Here is a 21,601-nt window from a genome sequence, read left to right as displayed (position 1 = left end):
TTGAAAGCTGCCTCTTCGCACACCACCTCCGCATCCTCCTCCGGGAGGGGACGGGGGGCTTCACGGCACGTGCGGTCCGGTTGGGCTTGACGCCAGTTCGCTTACAGTTTGAGGCACGGCCATGGCGAAAGCTCAGCTGCCGTGGAGATTCTTCTTCTTCTTCATCTTTTTCTTCTTCCGGAAGCCCCTGCACACGCAGGTTAGTCAAGCCGCTGTTCGTGTGTGTTTAGTTGCGTGTGTACGTGCGTGTGTGTGCGCACGTACATCTCTGAGGGGTTAGCTCATCTCCGTTGCTATGGCGACCACTTTCATGATGAAGATAGGATCCATCCTCCTCGTCAAACGGTGAGGCATTAACAGATTTCACATCGACGCCGGTCACATAACTTAGATTGTTTGACTCGACAGACTCACGTGGCGGTCACAGTGCGGCAAAAAGTTGTTTTTGGTGCGTTCTCAAACGTACAGTACCGAATGAGCTGCAGTAGTACTGGACGAGGGTGATTTGAGGTGCAGAGGTCTCTGGTGGTCTTAACCACGGAAGGGAAACACCGCTGGGAATCACCGACAACTGATAAAAGATCAGCGAGAGACAGGAAAGTTTTGACTTAAGGTACTTTTGGCTGGTAAGGCACAAGATGTACAAATTTACCAGCCAATTTTGAATGTCTGGCTCCTCTCAAATTTTGGTGTCAAATAATTCTTTTGCGACTGATTTGACGATTGTTTTTCGTATTTGTTCAACATCACCTCACGGAAGCCCCCCGCCCACTTCCATCTCTTCCTCTCTAATGTTTCCACTGGGAACCCATTAGTCTCCGAGTTTCATCGTCATCAATAATGTATGAACGATGAAGACCGAAGTCAAACGTGCCGTTGCTCATCACCTCCAACTGCACTGCAACAGTTGCTTCAAATGGACACTTCATTTGGGACAGCATTCTCACAAAGCTTGATTCATTTGATCCTAAAAATACACCAGAGAAAATGACCAAAATACAACAAATGCAGTCTGCAGAATAGACACAAAGGCAGCAGCCTGTTCTAATAAATAGTTGGCCCAGTCCTCACGTTCAATACGCAATCGTTTGTCGAGTTGGTGGCGGTCGCGTGAAGGCTGCTGAGAGCGAAGCCGAGGCCACGAGAATTGATTGCGGCCTTGCGGCTCTGCAAAAACAAGCCAAGATGTGCTAGGTTAATGTAGCTTGCATGGCTGCACGCTTGGTGCTTCGAATTTTTATCATCATCGAAGGGAGGATCAAATAGAACATGTATTTCTACATTCTCACTACCCCCCCCCTTCCTCCATAGGCGCGCTTGTCGTCAGCCCACCTCAAGTGTTTGTTCGTGTGCTGGCTGGCGGTGTTGGTGGGCAGCTGGGTGGTCTACGTGGAGTACTCGTCCTACTCCGAGTTGTGCCGAGGACGCCAGTGCAGCGCAGCCATGGTGACGGGACCAAAGCCCAAAAAATATTCACCAGCTTTTGCGTGGGCTTCTTTAGCCAGCCACCTTGTCTGATGCTGCTGTTGTGTTTCAAGTGTGCCAGATACAGAGATGGCCTGGTGGACGGCGCTGCCTGCAGCAGCTTGTGTGATAAGAACACGTTGGAGCTCAACAAGTGTCTCAGCACGCATGCCACCAAACAGGTACGCTTACACTTCGCATTTGTGCCGACATTCAGGACCTTGGACAGCAAATCCAGAGAAAACTCATGAAATGAGCGATTCTTATTTTTCTGCGTGTGGTTTGCAGGTGTACTCGAGCATGTGGGGCGACCTGGAGGGCGTGGTCAGGTGCCAGATGGACGAGGCCCCCGCTTATGACGTGGCCGGCCAGATGGAGACCAGGAAGGAGGTCGTTGCCCGCTTTGCCACCCCCCCGAAAGGAACCTCTGTAGAAAAGTTCAGGGAGATGATCCTCGACCACCTCAAGGTCAGCAGTGGGAGCTTACCACTGGGACGTCAGATTGTGCCCTGGATTGGATTTATCCAATACTGGGTACAGTACGAATCTCAGAAGGTTGTGCGTGTTCCTCACAGGCCAAAGTGGACGAGGAGCAGGCCAACCTTGGCGAGCTGAGCACGCGTGCCCTGGTGGCAGCCGACGCCAACAAGGACGGCCACATTTCCCTGGCGGAGGCTCGGTCATCCTGGGCGCTGCTGCAGCTCGACGACTTCCTGCTGGCGTTGGCGCTGCAGGAACGCGGACACACGCCCAGGATTCTCGGCTTCTGCGGTGATCTCTACGTGACGGAGAAGATACCAAACGCCCCGCTCTACGGTGTCAGGGCACCGGCATGGGCGCCGGTCTGGGTGCGCCGTGCCACCGACCGCTGGTTTGGCCCCACCTGGCCCCACAGGGCCAAGATCTCTATCGGGCTCCTGGAGCTGGTGGAGGATCTGTTCCACGGGGCCTTTGGTAGCTTTCTCATGTGCGACCTGAGCGCTGCCCACTTTGGGTACACCGGGCGCCACGATTTTAGGGTGGCAGATGCCCAGAACATCGTCCCTGAAGCCACCTTCCAAGAAGCCATTCGGCAGCAGAGGTGTGACAAGGACACGGACTGCCTTTACGGCATGGACTGCCTCACTTCCTGCGATCTCACCAAGCGGCGCTGTACCCCCGAGGTGGCCCAGCCCAACCTGGCTAAGGCTTGCCGGGTCCTGCAGGAATACGTCCTGCAGGGGGCGCCCTCGGACATCCGTGAGGAGCTGGAGAAGCAGCTGAACGCCTGCATGGCACTGCGCGGATCAGCAGAGCAGGCCGAGATCCAACACTCGCTGGTTCTCAACAACCTCAAGACGTTATTATGGAAGAAAATCTCGCACAACAAAGACTCCTAGCCAAAAGTTATTGGAATCCTCAATCAGAGGTTTTCTGGTCTGGATTGGGGTTTTGGCAGACTTTAAAGGAATCTTATGGTATCCTACACAACTTTTTAAGGTATTCTCAATTCAAATATTTTGTTTATGAGTTTAGGGTAGTGTTATTTTGACCAAAATAACTCTTGGGAGATTGAGAGCAGATTGAGAGTCAGTCTTCAGTCTCAGAAAACCCCAGTTTGCACTGGCGAGCTGTTATTTTGAGAGTAAGTAAAGATAATATCAATATTAATCGAAATCATTTTAACGCGTTTTGATTTTGCGACATTCGTTTTTTTCTCAAATTTGACGTGGTTCAGAAACGGAAGCATACTGTCTTGTAGGGTAGAAGTTAAGTCAAATGATAATGGCTTTTGAATTTAAGGAGAATTAATTATTGGTCCATTGTGCAAATCCGTTAACCGTCATTGTGCCACCCACCTCATCTAGAGCACTTCCCATTCACATCAAGCATTTGACATAATAAATAATACATTTCAGTGATATAAATTATACTCACCAAAGATTCTGAAACGAAAAAGAATGCGTGCTAAATTTGATTGCTATTTGCGACACTTGTTTTGCTCGTCAAACGTGGCCTGCTCGAGCATAACCAACCAATCAGAGGACGGGAAAACACTGACGTAATGTTGGGTGGTCCTTTAGGCTAATTGGTTAAAAACAACGGTTGTAAACTTCTTCCATGGGCTGCTGCTACAAGTTCCTGCCCTCATCGAATAACAGGCGAAGTGATCGAAATATTTCAGAATGCTTAACTGCATTTGGAGGGTTTTATTGCATGTTTTTAAATGATTTATTTATTCTCATTTCTTCATGTCAAATGTCACCTGCATAAAATTCATTTTTCTTTGAATGACACACATGCAACCACAAAAGTGCAAGCATGTTTGCAACACTTTGACTTTATTCTTTTGTATAATTCAGTTTTTTTGTATTGTGCAACCTGTTTTTTTAGGGGAACGCGTTAAGTTTGGTGTCAAAATGACATACTCTGTTGTTCCTCCTTTTTATTGAGCGACAGTGTTTCTAAGCGGCTTCTAAATCCTTTGTCAGTTGTCAAAAAAAAAAAAAAAAACAGCCAACTAATCATACACTGGCAAAGGTTGGATGGGATTGCTGTTAGGATGAAAGAGTGGCTCTTGAAACACTGGACCTTGGAGTGTATACAAAGAAAATACATCTTACAGTTTCACACGGAAACGTACAGCAAGTGACACCCAGTTGGATAAAGTGCAATTAAAGAAGGAGAGGCAGGGCAGCGTTGATATTGCTTCACTCCCCAGAGCGACAGCACACCCTGAATCCGCATTGCAGGTTCTGGCATCCACTTGCCGTGTCTGCGTTTGGCCCTGACCACACACACATACACACACACAATATAAACGTCAGTCACTGACCGATCAAAAGGAAAATGTTGTTTGCAAATAAATAAAAAGAAATCACTAAAATAGCAATAGTTCAGATTGTTAATCCTTTGTCATAGGCGATTGTGATGGAATTTGCATTCTTGGACAAGGCGCTTCTCTACCATTGATGTTGTCGCAGTAGTAGAAATGTTCATCGTTGAGGGCGGGGCAGGCCGTGACCAGCTGGTGAAGCCCAGCCTCCGTGACCGACAGGCAGCCTGACAGGTTGAGATGCTCCAGGAGCGGAAGGCCTCCCAACTCCGACATGGCCCTCAAACAAACAATATTGACAAATACTCATTTTCAAGTTTGTTTGATCTATATATATTTTTTTTTAAATCTGCAGCCCTACCTGAGTCCCACATCTGTGACCTGGTAGCATCCGGACAGGCTGAGGAAGTTCAGCGTGCGCCTGGCGCCCGACTGTTTAGTCCTATTGTCGGGGCGTTTAGTGTCCTTTGGTGAGCGGCGGCCATTAGTCCTGAAGGCCCCGTCCTCAACTCCTCCGCCATTGCAGCAGACGGCGTGAGCGCAAAACCTGTCTGCCGACATGGCGTAGTGCAAAATTGCGGCGTTTGGGCCCGTCCTGCGGCCCCGCCTGCAGCAGCACAGGCTGCCCACCAGCTGAGTCTCCACAAAGCGCTCTCTCTCCTCCTTCTGCTGGACCTCCTTGGTGCCTCGCCGCGTCCATTCTGCCGAGTCCTCAATGTCGGCCGGCAACCAAGCGGGCCCCCAGCTGCCGGCCTCTTGCTTCAAGATGACGGCCCGCTGCCGGCGTTGGCGGCGTGACCGCCACGGGGTGCCGAGGTCCCCCAGTGCCAGAGAGAGTCTTTTCAGGGCATGGTCTGTAATATTGTCACAACCCGACAGGTCCAGGTGCTTGAGAGATGCGCAAGAGCCCACATACGACCAGCTGGGGACAATGTGGGGACACAAGAAAATCCCAATAACATCTGGCATCAAATCATCAACAGCAGATGTCTCTTTCAAGCCAACCAAAGGTGCGACGCGGCTTTAGGGTTTACCTGTCAAAAGCAAAATCGGTGACATCTGTCTGCGTCAGGTCCAGATGAGCCACGTTTGGACAGAGACTGAGGATCTGACGCACCTGTTCCAACAATATCTCAGTTCACACACTGTGGTGCTTCATCATACTAACACAGAGGACAAATACATGCCGCCGACCATGTTTTTTTCCCATATTTGTGTGCACACATATTACACACCATTTTGCTGGAAACGGTGGAGCCGTAGGCCAGCACCAGCGACTTGACATGCGAGCCGACGACGGGGAGAAGGTTCTGGATGATTCCATTCAGGAGTCTCTTCTCACGCTGGGCTGTGCTGATGGCCAATGTGTCGCCAGCGTCGCCGCACTCGTCTGAAGTAAACAGCGCCGCATTTGACGGCATTTAAATCAAAATAATAACAAGATTACCTGTTGTTCCTGCGAATAAAAATAAGAGAAGGTCACCAGATTCATCGATGTCAGCATCCTCATCCCACTCCTGGTAAGCGCGGACTTCCTTCTCCCGGCTCTTGAGCCACCTGTCATCCGGCTCCTGGTCACAATCTCCAGGGGGGCCGTTGTAATAGTCACCTGAACACATCAATGTTACATATGACAAAACGAGAGACGGCAGAGAGCAAGTTGCAGATGATTCCATCCAGAATGACTTGTTTTCCTGCATATGAATGGTGCAGTTACCTCGGGCCCAGCGTACGGGGTAGAGGTGCCGCCACAGAGAACCGGTCTTGGCCAGCTCAGACCAGGAGCCACACACTTGGCTGCAGTTGCAAAGATCTTGAGGGCCCAAATAGCGAAAGATCCTCAAGATGACTTCGACCGGAAGCTGGGCGACGTGCACCGAACAAGAGCTGTTGCGTTCAACTTCTATAATAAGACCAGCTTCCATTAGAAAAACTAATTTGGACAACAACAAAAAAAGGACAATTCGAGTGCCATTTTTTTCCACATATAACTTTACACAATACTATTGTGAAAAAGTTGGAACTACTGTGCAGCTAACCGTAGTCGGTTTTCTCGTGGTCCGCATATTTGAAGGCCTTTTGTAGCTCCTCCGCGTGGCTCCACAGGCTGAAGCCTTTGAGGACGTCTGCGGCGCAGTTCCACGGCCGCTGGGTGCAGTGCTGCGCCATCACCTGCTTCTTGATGGCCTTCAGCTCCTCGTAGGTAAAGTGCTGCATCAGCATGGGCTGAAACACCTGCGACACACACACTTGCTTGACTCTGTTGCACTCTGATTTCAGCTGCTTTTTAACTGACCAACCTTTGGACAACATCGTGGCCAGAATATACACATTAATGTTGGTACATCATATAAGCTAACAAGCTAACGAAGCCTCACATGAGGCAACAGGGGTTATTATTCATGAGGCATTATTCTCTGAGGGATTGGCGCCATCATGTGGCATTTGTAGGTAGGTTGTTTTGAGCAAGCCTGAAGCAATTTCAAGTTGTAGAAAAAAAGAGCACGAGGCGGACAAGGGCTGGCCTACCTCTTCTTCTTCCTTCATGTGGGGTAGGAAGTCCTGAGTGAAAGCCTCCAGTCTCTCCTTCAGCTGCTGAGCGTAGTTGAGCTGCTCATATTCACTCTAAAAACACACAGAAACCAATGATTGCTTTTGACACATGGAAAACCCTGAAGCTGAAAATCAGAAAATGACTTCACTGACATCAGTGTCAAGGTCCCTCAAGGGTTGCAACATCCATCTGCTTTCACTTTCAAAATGACTGTCGTGACTCATATTAGCCCAGACGTACAACAAGTCAGCGAACGATAATGATAAGCGTGTGCCTAAACGGAGCATGAGAAGTCAACACGTGCTTGCGTGGACTGGGCTTTTGATCAAATTTTACAATTAAACAATTGTATCCATGTAGTCCTTGGAAGACAGCGGCATGACAGCGGGCCCACCTTGACATTGTGCAGGCCCTTCTCGAGGAGCAGCAGCATGTCAGACAGTTTGTTGTCCGAGTGCATGTTGTAGACGGTGCAGCAACGCTGTTCCAGCAGGCTGATGATATACTTGTTCTCAATCTGCTCGTGCATCTTGAACTCCTTGAAGGTCGCCAGCAGCGACTTGAGGAAGGAGCGGAAGTCGCTAATGTTGGAGAAGTTGGTCTCAGACAGCTGACAATCAAAAGCAAAATATAGCACGATCAAAAGTCAAACAAAACACAGACAGATGGAAATATGGATTCCCACAATTTCCTCTCATAAGGTTAAAATAAAATCCCAAGAAATTGTTATTGTTTGATTTTGTGGTGGGGAAAGACTGCAGAGTAGCTATATTTACGGGTTTCTATGTGACGTCATAATGCATTACAGCAACACCCCTTCACTAACGCTAGCTTGCGTGATAAGCGCACTTTACGTAGCAAAACAGACATTATGAATAACATAGTTTTGTTTTAACACGAGCAAATCTTTAGCCTGATGACCTGCTAAATAGCAATAAATCAACAGATGTGTTGTCGTATTTGATGGCTGTTGCATAACCACTTTAGCTAACATGCTAAAGCTAGTGAGCGTCATCTTTTGGGGCCAACGTTGCCACGATATGCGTTCTAAAAGAAGACATTTGGAGCACAAACGTTGAACAAACTCCTTTGCACATTTACCTTTTCGGAATAAAGGCCCACCAACTGCTTCATTCGCCAGTGCGGGCCAGTGAAGACGTCCACCTCGTCCGGAAAGGGAGCCATGTTGACCAGACTGGGAGCTGTGTAGCTAGCGCCGTTAGCGTTAGCGTGGAGCTTTTGCGTCGTCGCAGTCACTCGATTGGTGACGTCTTCTTTGGCCGCCAGGGGGCGTTATTGCGTTTGTTCCGACTTGCCAAATCCTATTTAATAAAGCTAAATTATTTGTTGAATCCATTCAGGAGTGCTATATTTAATGGGACCACAATTTACAGTTATTCAGTTGTCAAAGATGAGTTAACGAAATCATTTATTATTAAAAAAAAAAAATCGTGTGACAACGCCACAGAGACCTCTGTAAGATTGCGGGAGGAAGCTGTTGCAATCCTTCCAATTTTCGAAACTGAAATGTTAAAAATTCTCGAGGCACAATTGTGCTCTTGTGCAATTTATGCCACATTACAAAATACACAAAATTAAAGAAAATCATACTAATATTCTATTTTTAATACAGAAAACCATTTACAGCAGAGATTTTTTTAACATGTCTTAACATGTGGAGAGATTGACAATAAAGCTGACTTTGACACCGTCATATGTGGGAATCAAACTCATGGTGCCTGCAAACAAGACAGGCGGATGTACCACTACACCATCAGTTAATCAATTAGTAATTGATTATGATGGCAATGAAACCCTTTCTGTGTTACTCGTGGATTTTGCTGTTGGAGGCAGGGCTACTATATCTTGTTATTGACCACATCAGGAGCGCACAAGTGAGGCGAGGTACACCCAGACGGACAGCACATTGTTGGGGTACGGGTGCACGTAGACGGCCAGGGCGAACTCCACGTTGGCTGTCTGAATGGTGTGCACCCCTGTGCTGTGCACCGCCTCCACCACGGGGGCAACCTCAGAGAACGCCATGTGCAGCGGAAAGCCTGAAATCTGGCAGAGGAAAAAGGTGTCAGACGGTCACAGCTCCTCAGTAAGCAGCAGTCAAATGAGTCGTTCTTTACAGAGGATAAAGAATAGATGAATTTGAGTGTCTGTCTCCTCATGTTCAAGTAAGCCTGTTGAGTTCTGATTGTTTGTTAGCATTATTCTAAAGAGTCTAAAGTTTTTTTTTTTTGCTGTTGTCACCACTCACTCTGTTGTCACCCAACAGGCTCTGCAGCTCGTGGCGGTGAGCCTCGGCCATGTCACGGCTGGCGCCGCCCCCCGGGCCGCTGGCGCTCTGCTCAAGGCTGGGCAGGAAGTGCTTAAGGGCAGTGGTACAGTAGCGGTTCCAACGCGTGGGTCGGTGGGGGCGCCACTCCATCAGCTTGTCACGCAGCAGCTTCTCCAACCTGACACAATTCCACCACTTTGGCAAGGACCACTTCAAAAGTGCGCACTATACCACCGATTTAAGCCCCTTTTCTAAACGTGGAAATATGTAGAAAGCGTTTATGAAGTATTGAGGTGGCACGGCTTACCTGTCTTGAAGCTCTGTTGCGGTCACTTTGTCAGAGTGTCGGTACACTAGTTCTTCTGGCTGCACGCACACACAAACACACACACACACACATATTATATGAAATGTTACATAGCCATGCCGTACATACTAGTAATAGTCTCGTCACCTGCACACTGGAAAGTCCGGGATGTGCGAAAGAGCGCGTAAAAAAGGGCCTCCAGCCATTGGCTCTGCTCACATCGAAGCTTATCCTCATGGGGGAAACGTGCTCCTGAATGTTCAACCAGACCTGCCACAAATAAATGCAACATGGGAAAAAAAAATGAAACGTGAATAATAAAACTCATACCATTTTAGCATCTTATACTCCCCAAATTACGTCAATACTTGATGTAAAAACAGCAACCATCATTTAAATGGTTTTTTTTTTTTAAAATACTAATATGTGGTGAGATTCACTGACGTTGTCAGCATTGACAAGGCAGCCGACAGCCTGCAGGGGACAGAAGGTGTCGTACTGTCCGTAGTATTGGCCACTGCTGGGGTTCCAGATCAGGTAGCGGCCTTGCTCTAGCGTCAGCACGTACGCGCTGGAACCCTTAAAACACAAAAGCGACCTTTGCAGAGCAGCTGGACACAACATCAGTTCATGGTCACCTCCCGGATATTGTGCAGGCTACTAAACTGTTTTGAACTTGCATTTTTTGCAGTTATTTTGTCTACAAATTGAATGAGTACTTCTTGACATTGTAGACCTGGGTATGATAGTCTTTCAAATAACTAACAAAATGGCTGCCTAACCTCCGGAATGGCAGTGCCGATAACCAGCCAGGCCTTCTTGCCAAGGAACAGGAAGTAGTTGCACAACAACACGGCGTGCTCTTCTTCATCTCCAGCCAGCAATGTAAGGAATTGCTGGGGGGGGTGGGAAACCAGTTTAAAAATTGGATACACCATTTTTGTTGTTTTAAAAATGCTCCAAAAAATCTGACAATACCCCAAAATGCCCAACATGAGATAACAAGTACCAAATCCCAAAATGCCCAACATGAGATAACAAGTACCAAATACTGACTGACTGTGTCTGTCTGTCTGTGTCTGTGTCTGTCTGTGTCTGTCTGTCTGTGTCTGTCTGACTGTGTCTGTCTGATTGTGTCTGTCTGATTGTGTCTGTCTGACTGTGTCTGTCTGACTGTGTCTGTCTGACTGTGTCTGTCTGACTGTGTCTGTCTGTCTGCCTGCCTGTCTGCCTGCCTGTCTCTCTGTCAGTCTGTCTGTAGTCAAATATATTTTACTGACATCACAGGTGCTCCACAGGTCACAGATGCCAGCAAAGGAAACTCTGTCTGGCAGAGACGGGATGAGCGACACAAAGTGCGCCACCTGAGCCTGTGTGGATGTAAAACATGTTATGGACAAAAGACTTAAAATCCTTTTTATGCATTGTGTTATCAAAATATTGAGGATTACTCATCAACTGAACAGAATATTGCAGGGATTAAGCGCTACGTCAGCGGTCGCGCTCACCGTGGCTTCCTGGGGTTCGAGGGCCAGCAATTCCTGCGGCGGGTTGAGCGGCCGTATGTAGCGCGTGATGAAGACCGTCTTGCCGCTGAGGTCCACCACCGTGGTGGTGCACATCCGTCCCGGGAACTCGGCGGCCGCCACGCGCTCAAAGCGCCCGGCTGCCTGCAGCAGACGCTCGTCCTCCTGGCTGTCAAACTGGGAGGGAAAGAAAAAAAATCAAAAGTTAGGCGAGAGGAATGCAGGAAAGGAGCGGGCGACATGCAACACTAGCAGTTACCTTTAGTTCCTTTATCTAGAACATGCAGAGGAGCAGAAAAAAGATAAAATGAATGATGGCGCGGGGACTACTGGGGGACCATTAAAATACAGGACTGCATAAAAAAAACCTGTTGAGCGCCTGGTGATGAAACAAACATGCAAACAAATGTTTTAAAATGTAAAAACGTATAAAACAGTGGCCATATTTTTATTCTACCACTCCAAAACTTTAAAAAGATGGGCGAAGGGAGTCTACGTGGCGGCACATGCAAACGAGCGGCCAGCGCCGTGCGGTGGCACGTCAGGAGGGTGGCGACCTTCTCCCTGATGGAGTCGCCGGGCAGCAGCTGAGGCTCGATGGTGATGAAGAGCGTGATGAAGGCACCCTGGCACAGGCTCTGCATGGCCTCGTAGGCGCCGGCGGCACTGTGGATGCGCTCTTTGCTGTAGCCCAGCAGCACGGCCGGCATGTTCACCTTAAATGTGCCGTCGATCTGCGCCGACACACACAGTTGGCATCATCATCGCTCCCATTAAATAAATAAACAAATAAATGAATAATTAATTAGAAAATCTGACCCTGGACTGCGAGTAGATGGTGCTGAAGGGAATCTTGACAGATCCCAGCCAGTGCTTCTCCACTCGAGTGTGCAGCGATTTGCCTTTGTCTTCGTCACTCTGCGCACACAACAAGGCCTCACATTCGGACAAAGAGGAAAACAATAACTGTGACATTTGGTGGGGGGTGGGAGCAACTTACCACCCCAATTTCATGAACCACCTCATCAAATATGTTGATGAAGACATCGTCCTTGACCGACTGCAAGCTAGCGATGCTATAGTCTCCATTTGGTGCACTGATGGAAGGAAAAAGAGAAAGATAATAAAGTAATAGAATAATATGGGGCATCAATATTTTCAAATCCTCGCAGATAAGGAGGATTGACAGTTAGGGGTGTAAATCGCGGGTTTTGTCACGATACGATATCATATCGATACAAAGAACTACGATACGATATTTGCCGATATCTTAAAGCCTGCTGCGATTCATCCACGATATATCGCGATATAGTGCTCTACGACCGATATATATATCTTTTTAAATAAAAAATATAGAACAATATCGTGATTTATAACAATTCATACGCAAAATCAACAAGGTACTGCAAACTCTTTATTTAGGAAATTACAAGAGTATTGTAGTATACAAAGTGCTTATTTTAACACTGAACTTTGATGTCGTGTTTTTTCTTTAAATGTGCGGCGAGATTTGTGCTCCCTGAATATTTGATCACCGCATGGCAGGATTTACAAACTGCACGTGTCTTGTCCGTTGAGCGATCTTTTCTTTGGAATCCAAAGTGCTTCCAAAGAATGACTTGAAGCCTAAAGGGGAGCCAATTTCCTCATCTTTTTGGACACTAGCCATAGCACCAGCCCAGGAGCCGCGTACTAGTTGTCGACTCCCCTTTCACGTGCCTGCTCTGCTCACAACACAACACGCGCGCACTGCTCCCGGAAAAAGGAAGCAAGCAACAATGAACTGGATTTCAAAATAAAGTCGCGTCTAATGTCCGAGGTCAAACACGGCGATATAAATCGATGTTTACCTTTAGCATCGATGCCAATAAATCGTCGCGCTTTATATCGATTAATCGATGTGTATCGATGAATCGTTACACCCCTATTGACAGTGGCCAGCCGACAAGAAGTGGCTTTACCGGAAAGGCAGCTTCAGCTCCTCGTTCCAGCAGGGGTTGGGCCCGTCGGCGGTGGTGGTTTGGAAGACGTTGCGCTGGAAGGAAACTTCCACGAAGGGCCTCACCTGGACCTGCATCACAACGCAAACGCGTCATGGCTCGCTGTTGACCTTTTCGCTCCGCCCTTGGCTCGTCCGTCTTACCTGGTTGATGAACCAGTCGCTGGTCTGGGTGGCGCCTTGTGCCAAGTGTCCTGCTTTACTAAAAGGTGTTCAAATGACAAGTTACACACTTGCTCAAACACAGTGACCATCCCAGTTTGTTTGCTTGCTAAAATTGGAAGCGAGTTTTAGGCATTCTGCCTTTAGACGGCAGCAGCGAGCGTAGTAGATCTGTAAACCTGCTCACTTGTTCTGCGAGCGGCGTACGGGGATGTCGTAGGCCCGCAGGATGTTGACCAATAGCTTGATGTCTCCGTCGGACAGGTTCTGAGCCGTCACTTTCTTCCTCTCCTTCCTCTGAGGCTTGAGAGGACGCTTGGGCTCAGCCAGGTGGAAGAGGCTGAGGCCCAGAATCCTGATTGTTCCCAATAAAACATTTAGTCAACAAACTTGGTCATAAGCACGTGATGCAGTCATGTCAATCTATATCAGGGGTGTCCAAAGACACAAAGTAACTTTTTACAACTAAAGTGGCAAATTTCATGAATCATAATAATTCTCGGGTGAATAATGTCAACATGGGATTTGGTCCCCCATAATGCCCCAGTTTGCATATGATGCCATTTTACCTTATTCTTGTCTAGATTGTGCCCAAGTTTTTGTAAAAAAATCGACACAGGCTTTAATTATCTACTCAATTTCCATTTAGAAACCCCTAATCCACATTTAAGGCCAGACTGTCTTCACAGGAACAAACACCAACAGGAGTTGATTTACTATCTCTGATCAGTCCCGCCAGAAATTGGTAGAAAGGTCAAGGAAAAACGTCAATATTGACAAATTTTTGAACAATTTGCAGTGAAATTAGAGAAAACTTCTCAGCAAAACCGTGGCGGGAGTGACTAGAACACTACACAAAGTCTACTGTTGCTACTGGGCTGGGTTGTGGGTTCAAGCTAGCTGGGAAAGGGGCGGGGCGGGAAACCAGAAGAGAACATACCCAGGACTGGCACCACTGTTAAACATGCACAGCAGAAGAAAACAAAAGAGATAAATCCAACTGGAAACATGATCAAAATGCACTAGCGGTGAAAACCAAAAACTATCAACCCACTTTGAGATCGCAAACGAGTTCTAAACGACGCCTGGACTGGTCTCAGAGTAAAAAGGAAGTGAATTTTGAAGAGGTGAAGTCTTAGACGCACATTCCTCGTGTACTTACATCAGCAAGTCTGCCCTGCAAGTCAGTTTTATTGGCTCGGGACTCCTCCGCTCTAAAAACTCACTGCCATCTCGAAGGTGGCGATGTGTCACTCTTTGTAAAAGTGTTCTCCTTGTCATTTTTGTGTTTTTTTTTTTTTCATTTGTTACAGAAATAGAACAAACATGCAAAGGAAATACAACACAGAAAAGGAAATTAGTGCTTTTTTTTCTCTATCAGGTCATGCAAGCATGCATTCAAAACAGACTGCAACTTTTCACCATAATGGCCAAATGCACTTCCAGGTGGCACCAACACTTGAAAAAAATTCTTGCGTGTCATTTGACCAAACAGAAGGATTGAGAAAACAGGAAATGGAAAACGCTCTGTAGCGCTGGCGTTAGCTAGCAGGCTAAACATGTTTTGCTGAATTATTCATAAGCAGCCCAACCAAACATTTATCGTGTAGTTCGAGCGAGAATTTTTTATTATTATTATCTTGCGACTAATATTTTCCTCATGGTTTTTAGTTCAAGTCAGCCGTAGCTGCTCACTCTTTCTCTACCTGGAAGTCGCCTTTGTTTACAAACGCAATGAAAAGGTCGACGCACGGGGTGAACTGAAACGGTCAATTAAATGTCGGTAAGTGGAATGAGTACGTTTGGAATTTGTTTACCCAAAACACGGCATCTCCTCCTCGACGACCATGTCGGACAGCAGGAAGTGATGGCTGGCCAAGAGGAACCTATGGATGACCGCCTCACGGATCTGTGGGGTGGGTGGATGATGGTGATGAGCTGTGTTTTACAGCATTTTTTATGTTTTGCTCAATCACCTTCTGGAGGTAGTTGGCCACCAAGGCTCGATGGGAATCCAGATGTTCTTTGGTGTCGATGATCTCGCCGTCCTTCAGCCTCTTCTCGTAGTCCTGAAGGGAGATGAAAAAAACCCCAGGACTGTTGTGTTGCCCTTTTCAAACTTTTGAAACAATTCACATATGGCCCAGTTCCATAGTGGTGGTCAACCGTAACTTTCAGAAGACTGAACACATACCGGTAGTTTATTTGAATATATAAAAATATTTATTTTCATTTAGAATATTTTATGCTACTTACAGGACGGGATGTCAGCTGTGTGTAAAAATATTTCTTGATGCCTCGTTCACTGGCGGCGATTTACCTGAAAGACTTTTTCTGTGATTTCTCTCTCACGAGAGGGGACGCACTTGTAGTTGCGAAACTCGGGCACCTCCTGGTTCCGGAGCGCCAGCAAGCGGAAGCGCCGGGAGCGCGCCAATTCCTCGTCGCTGGCAAAGTTGAACTCCTCCTGCAGCTGCTCCAGACGGAAGTGATCAGAAGTCATCACCTCGCCGCTGCTGGCCACCTGACACACACGCACACACACACGCACACACACACACACGCACACACACAAAAGACACACAAGTGTGTGATGTGTGGGTTTTGTTTCCTCTGGGGGTGGGAGGCATACTTTAAGCAGCTGCATGATAGAGGCATTTTTGGGATCGTTGGGGTCCAGTCGAGATTGCAAGGCCCACTCGCCGATTTTTTTGACATCGCCAGAAGACTCGATGCGAGAGATGCCGTCAAAATGGCTGGGAAAAAAAAAGTGTGAATCATTTAAATTCAGTAACATTAAAATCGGAGTTCAATAATATTGATACGATTTTGTGATAAAACTATTAAACAAAAAACTGCAACGTTTCTCCTACCTGTGCAGGGCAGCGGGATTCTGAGACACGGGAGGCGCCAGCGGCACGTTATCCTCGTCGACGCCCCAGGAAACGCAGCACGACACCTTACCAGAGGTCAGCAAGATCACGTTGTCGCTGCCCTCGGCCGTGAAGGAAAGTGGAACATCTGCATATTTCATCAATAAAACAATCAAAGGAAGGAAAACATCATATATGAAATATAAAAATGTGAGTCACTGACCGCTTCCCACGCCCTCGTGGTCAAACATCACCCTCTGGTTGCTACTGAACTCAAACTCCTCAATGGAGGCGTTGGCCGGCAATACCGAGGAATGTGGCACCGGCACGTAGACTTGTGCCAGGAGCGACCACGACGAGCCCGCCTCCTCGAAGACCTGCACAGCACAAACGCGGATGTGAAGCCGTGCTCTTACATGAAGTGGATCTTGTGAATAGTTGGGGAAGTGGCAGTAAAACAGGCCAAAATGCAAATCTCAAGTCCAGATTCTTAAGTCCAGATTTCTCAAGACATCAAAGGAAAAGCAAACAAATGGTACCTGTAAGGTAATGCTTCGGGGACAGTTGACAATCTTCAGGTTGAAAATCTCCCCAAAATGCACTCTGAAGTCGGAAGTGAGCGCGCGGCTGTTGGTCTGTGTCACTTCTTTGTCGTTGTACAGAATCTTGATAAAAACGGAGCGTCTGGCGACGTCCTCCCGTCGAGCCACTTCGCCCCTGGGAAAGGAGGGAAGAGACGGCAAACGTCAGAAAGACGACACCACTTTACCGTGCCGCTCAAACCAACAAACACTCGTCTGCCTTCTCGTACCTGGGGCAGAGCTCCGCCTCCGAGATGCTTCCGGAGGCGGTCAGCTCGGGAAGCAGGATGGCCTCGCCCGGCCTGCGGCGTAACCTGGCCGCTTTCTCGCGCACCTGCTGCTCGATGATGTCAAAGTCCAACTTTTGCGGTGGCACCGGCCTGGGGGGCGCTTCTTCGTCGGGCCCCTCAGATTCGCTCACTTCCTGCTCTTCTTCTTCTGTTTCATCCTGACTTTGCCCTTTCTTTTTCTTTCGCTTCTTCTTCTTGGATTTCTGTGGAGAACGATGCAAAAGCAAAATACATCATGTCCGCAGATTCTCAGTTTACCGGTGCTTGCGCGGACGTTGAGACGGCCTCGCCGCTCCTGACCACCCACCACTGGATTTAAGACAACAAGCATAGCGGAGACATGAACAAATGCGGCCACCTGCTTCCTCCTCCAGGCCTTCCACTCATCCAGCTGCTTCTTGTACTCGGCCATCTTGCTCTGGTAGTCCACCTCACCCTCGGCCTCCAGCTCCCACACCTCGGACAAAATGTCCTTCTCGTAGTTGCGCTCGTCCGTCTCGCGGTCCACGTTCTCCCTGGGGCCCACACCATCAGTTACATATACAAAAAGGATCCAGATGCACTTTTTACCAGGATGTACCTAATGTTTTGGCAAGTTCAGGCACAAGAGAATTGGAAAAAAAAATTACCGTCTTAGGTAGAGCTTATAAGGCGTGTTGGTGAACCTCTGAAACTCTCTGAGGGCTTTGAGTTCCTTCCAGACTTTGATCAGGTTCTTCAGCAGCGTCCTGTCCTTCTCCTGCTCGCCGTCCCGTAGTAGCCTCGTGTTCCTATCGTGACATCCGCACGCGGTGGGAAAATTGCGGCGGGACGGCCAATCGCGATGAGAGGGGATGGGAACCCGAAAGCCCTCACCTGACCTCCACGCTGTACTCCACGATCCTCTGCTGCAGGGCTTGCGAGAGGTTCTGCTCGCTGTGGATCTCCAGCATGTTCCTCATGGTGTTCCTCAACCCGTTCAACTGCAGCAAAGTGAACATATTCTATTTTAACCATTTTTAACCAAAAGGCAACCAAGACGATAGCGATAGGGGCGCCACACCTTGTCGGTGAGGTGCTCGGCGAGGTTGCTGCGCTGTCGGTTGAGGTACTGGTCGAACAGCTGTGCCAGACGCGATGCTAGCACGTGCTCGCGACTGAAGAGCGGGTGATGGGAGAAGATGAGTCCCGACACGTCCACATCCAGCTGGTAGCCTCCCTCAGCGTCCGGTGCGTCGCTGATGAACTGTTGCGTGTGCTTGCAATTGAGTGGCTGAAGACGAGATAAAAATATTTAATTTGGCGCCACTACTTTGGATGAGGTATGGTGATAGCTGACCTTCCTGTACACAGTTTGCAGGCCTGGGTCCAGGTCGTCTTCCATATCAAAGAGCGGCGGCCTGGTAGACGATTCCTTGATGGGGTCCGGCAGAGCGATGATCCTGCCGTCATCTCCGAACCACTTGCCTCCCTAAACGGAAAAGGAGGAAAATGGTCAAAAAGGAGATGCCACAGGAAGACGGCGCATCGGCGATGTCACCTCTTCCATTTTCAAAATGCGGTTCTCCAGAATGTTCTCGTTGGTGGGCGTCACCACAGGCCGCTCGCCCACGTAAAGACCCTCCTCCTCCAGATAGCGAGGCCTCATGTTCTCCGGTAGTTTCGCTGAGATCGGCACTGTGACACGGGGGTGTGAAATGGATGTTTTGTGGACAATACCACTTTTTTCAGACTTATACCAGTATGAGTATTTCTTCTAGTACGCACTGATACCGATACCAAGTACCAATACCACTGGTACTTTTGATACATAACATTTCAATGGACACAATGACAGATAATGGTGAACAAGGACTTTGTTTTGTATTTACGCATGATGTGTCAAACGGACAACTACTGGCCAGGAGGGCTTCTTTGATGTTTTTTTTTGTTGCTTAAGTATCTGTGGGTAGTATCGTCATCCTTCACAAATACTGATACTGTAAGGCCAGTATTGGCCCGGCCTGCAATAACAGTTGTCGATTTTCATACCCGTCCGGGAGCTCGGCGTGTAGACGAGCGGGCGGTGGCGCAGAGTGAGCGCCCGCAAGCCGATATACTCGGCGCTCTTCACTTCCACAAAGTCCTTGGACGTTTGCTCGATGACAAACACGTTGCCGTCGTCTTGCATGAGCGGCTCTTCCTCGTTCTAAAGGCGATGAGCGAGAAGAAACACATATTGATATCCACACCTCCAACGTCAGATAAGCTCAAGTAACATCACCTTTTTGACAAACACATTTAAAGTCCATTTCCACCTTGTTTCATGCCAAACTACTCAAGCACATCTTACCTGGTTTTGGTCCTGACTTTGTTCTTCAGTCTCGTCCAGCGCTTGGCTGCTGTCCTCGCCCGTTTTCCTCTGCTTCCGAGTCTTTCCACTCGTGCTTGGCTCCGGCTCGGGCTCCGGCTCGGGCTCCGGCTCAGGTTCCGGCTCAGGTTCCGGCTCCGGGTCAAAGTTGAACGTGAAAAAGTTGTACGCCTCCTCGCTGGTTGGCCGCTCCTTTTCCGCCTGAGAGATATTAGTTGTTGTATACAAACTGCTGCGTGTCCCACTCCTGGTCTACGTTTCCATCACAAATTTGAATGTGTCTCGAATGCAAAAAAGTCGTCAGTCTTACGCGTTGGGTGGTCTCCTGGAACTTTACCCTGGTGCTGGCTCCCTGAGGAACAAGATGAGCGCTGAAATCACCCTCCGAATCCGCCTGCAACACAGCAGCAGAAGCTCAGCCGCACGCTCGTTGTCCACCTCTGCTTTCAGAAGCGATTATTCGAATAATCAGATAATTACAGCCGGTCATTGTAATTAATTACAACAAATTAAGCAAACAAACAAATGACTCCATTATCAAAATAGTTGTCAATTCATTGGATGATTGCCTTGTTATGGATTAACCCGAGAATTTCGACACCCGTACTGACCTCTCTGTCAGACCTGACTGTCGATCTGTCTCGGAGGCTCTGCAGGCGAGTGGCGTCGGTCGCCGACGCCTCCTGACGCTGGAGACTCTCGCCTTGCGACTAGAACGAAAATTAACAACTTGTTGTCATTCCCCAAACACAATCAAAATGTCTCCCACAAAAATCACCCTAGCTGCTTTCAGCTTCTCCTCCAAACGTCGCGTCACGAAGCGGTCGAACTGCTGCGAGGTGCGACTCTCTGAAGCTTTGGAGGCGAGGCCTAGACGGACGGTAAAGTTTATTGAAGGAAAAAAAAAAAAAAAGTACCACATGTAGGGAAGCCTCATATCTCAACATTTTGGGTACAGTATTTTTATGGCTGCCAAATCTGATCCATACATTATATGGCACTTGCTTATTTACTCGGATAGTATTCCTTTTTCATTCCCAACTCTCTGTATTCATCTCAAGGAATTTGTGGCGGTGACGACAAGACACTCACTCGTTCCTGAAGGTTCTGTGGTCCTGTTTGAAGGGCCTTCATCTTCACTGAGGTCCCGAGCACTGGAAATCTCCTCCACATCATCACTGGGCAACTCCTGAGCGGAAATCTGCTCCAACAGCTTTTACACAACCACAATTTGCAAATAAAATAAGTACACTAGTATAGAACATTTCAGATTGTTTGTAAACAGCAGGCGCCAGCAAAATTCCGAAAGTTCTATCTGAATTGAGTGAGAACAAGACAAACCCTTTTCCTTCTCATCTGTCTCTGGGCCCGTAATTTTTGCTTGAGGGTTTCTCCAGGGTCGTCTTCGCTCCTTTGCGGATCCTGCAACACAACACATAACACGCATAGTTAGCATGCTAACAAAATAGTTATAATTGTCAGAAAGAAGACATTGAAAATACAGGAATCGGACTAAACACCTACCTTCATTGTTGAGTGTAGCGACTCTTCACTCAACCTGGAAGACGGAACCAGAGCCTGGAAAGAACATGTTGAGTCATGTTTGGGACGGCTCATTCAAACACACCAGAGGGTTTCAGGCATCCTACCTAAACACTATCACGGAATAAAAGCAAACTAAAGTAAAACTACTCTGGTATGGCTTTTTCTAATATAGTGCTCCAACGCTCCTTCTAAGGCTTCATAATAACGGAGGAGTGTTTTCAGAGACAAATACAAAACTGACTGCAAAAATGCCAAATGTCAGGAAGAAACTCTTGTACAACTTTACCTGCTCGTCGTCACTCTCATGCTTGAGTTTCCCCAAGGTTTCTTGCAAGGATCGCCGCTGCTTGCGGAGTTTATCTCGGATGGCGCTAGGGAAAAAAGGATGGGGAATCAGATAGCGTTAGCTTAGCCGCGTGGCTAATTGTCGCCGTTTGATGTGGATTTACATTGATTAGTGTAAATTGTGTAAAGCGAAAAAGATGCTAACTATTCAACATTACCTCGGGGAAGCCATGGCGACCGTAGTGGATCTCTTTGACGCTGAAATGGGATTAAGACATCCCAACTGTTTGTTCCATTATATCACTTTTATGTGGGTGTACTGGACTCTTTAAAAAACTTCTTCTTCCCGTGCTATGATTCCGAAATACATATTTAATCTCAAGGCGTTCTGGATTTAACACACCAAACATTTAAGCGACTTCATAATCCTCCGGTGGTCCGACAGTAGTGTGACGTTTTGCAGTATGTGGTCTCTGGTTGGCTGGTACAAACTGTCAATCACCAAACAGCGCTCTGCTATTCGTTCTTATGTTGATTCACCCGCCCACACAGAACGCTTCCTCCCGCCCCTCATGCTGCCT

The 21,601-nt window shown here is 47.9% G+C and overlaps 3 protein-coding genes across 6 annotated transcripts; 1 reads left to right on the top strand and 2 right to left on the bottom strand.

Moving 5' to 3' along the window:
* Nucleotide 1: 1 nt before the first annotated feature.
* Nucleotides 2-3,964, top strand: LOC133166993 (divergent protein kinase domain 1A-like). Its single transcript, XM_061297454.1, has 5 exons — nucleotides 2-199; nucleotides 1,312-1,446; nucleotides 1,539-1,646; nucleotides 1,753-1,932; nucleotides 2,040-3,964. Exons 1-5 carry the CDS (start codon nucleotides 122-124, stop codon nucleotides 2,841-2,843), a joined length of 1,305 nt encoding a protein of 434 aa, XP_061153438.1. The 5' UTR covers nucleotides 2-121; the 3' UTR covers nucleotides 2,844-3,964.
* fbxl5 (F-box and leucine-rich repeat protein 5) lies at nucleotides 3,765-8,095 on the bottom strand. Its single transcript, XM_061297453.1, has 11 exons — nucleotides 7,935-8,095; nucleotides 7,228-7,443; nucleotides 6,809-6,904; nucleotides 6,319-6,514; nucleotides 5,997-6,182; nucleotides 5,763-5,888; nucleotides 5,515-5,669; nucleotides 5,314-5,396; nucleotides 4,641-5,201; nucleotides 4,411-4,559; nucleotides 3,765-4,231 (listed from the first exon to the last, which is right to left on the bottom strand). The coding sequence occupies exons 1-11, from the start codon at nucleotides 8,016-8,018 to the stop codon at nucleotides 4,155-4,157; spliced, it is 1,929 nt and encodes a 642-aa protein (XP_061153437.1). The 5' UTR covers nucleotides 8,019-8,095; the 3' UTR covers nucleotides 3,765-4,154.
* A 343-nt stretch (nucleotides 8,096-8,438) lies between these two features.
* cc2d2a (coiled-coil and C2 domain containing 2A) lies at nucleotides 8,439-21,469 on the bottom strand. 4 transcript variants are annotated; one of them, XM_061297448.1, is made up of 40 exons: nucleotides 21,239-21,469; nucleotides 21,022-21,106; nucleotides 20,715-20,768; nucleotides 20,532-20,612; nucleotides 20,283-20,403; nucleotides 19,969-20,060; nucleotides 19,802-19,900; nucleotides 19,501-19,584; nucleotides 19,173-19,391; nucleotides 18,872-19,028; nucleotides 18,381-18,517; nucleotides 18,180-18,311; nucleotides 17,904-18,113; nucleotides 17,717-17,823; nucleotides 17,491-17,631; nucleotides 17,220-17,376; nucleotides 16,802-17,064; nucleotides 16,530-16,707; nucleotides 16,214-16,367; nucleotides 15,991-16,138; nucleotides 15,750-15,873; nucleotides 15,438-15,641; nucleotides 15,094-15,186; nucleotides 14,935-15,026; nucleotides 14,280-14,390; nucleotides 13,305-13,472; nucleotides 13,100-13,157; nucleotides 12,918-13,027; nucleotides 11,957-12,053; nucleotides 11,776-11,874; nucleotides 11,514-11,690; nucleotides 11,216-11,230; nucleotides 10,939-11,133; nucleotides 10,711-10,800; nucleotides 10,213-10,326; nucleotides 9,875-10,009; nucleotides 9,578-9,700; nucleotides 9,431-9,489; nucleotides 9,103-9,301; nucleotides 8,439-8,900 (listed from the first exon to the last, which is right to left on the bottom strand). In XM_061297448.1, the coding sequence occupies exons 1-40, from the start codon at nucleotides 21,250-21,252 to the stop codon at nucleotides 8,715-8,717; spliced, it is 5,082 nt and encodes a 1,693-aa protein (XP_061153432.1). In that variant the 5' UTR covers nucleotides 21,253-21,469; the 3' UTR covers nucleotides 8,439-8,714. The 4 variants fall into 4 exon arrangements, with proteins under 4 accessions (XP_061153432.1, XP_061153433.1, XP_061153434.1 ...); XM_061297449.1 differs by lacking the exon at nucleotides 11,216-11,230; XM_061297450.1 differs by lacking the exon at nucleotides 14,280-14,390.
* Between the last annotated feature and the right edge of the window lie 132 nt (nucleotides 21,470-21,601).

This window comes from Syngnathus typhle, linkage group LG14 (assembly GCF_033458585.1).
Source record: "Syngnathus typhle isolate RoL2023-S1 ecotype Sweden linkage group LG14, RoL_Styp_1.0, whole genome shotgun sequence".
In the NCBI taxonomy this organism is placed as follows: domain Eukaryota; kingdom Metazoa; phylum Chordata; class Actinopteri; order Syngnathiformes; family Syngnathidae; genus Syngnathus; species Syngnathus typhle.
Note: the sequence above shows the minus strand (reverse complement) of the source record. Positions and strands in the feature narration are given on the sequence as shown.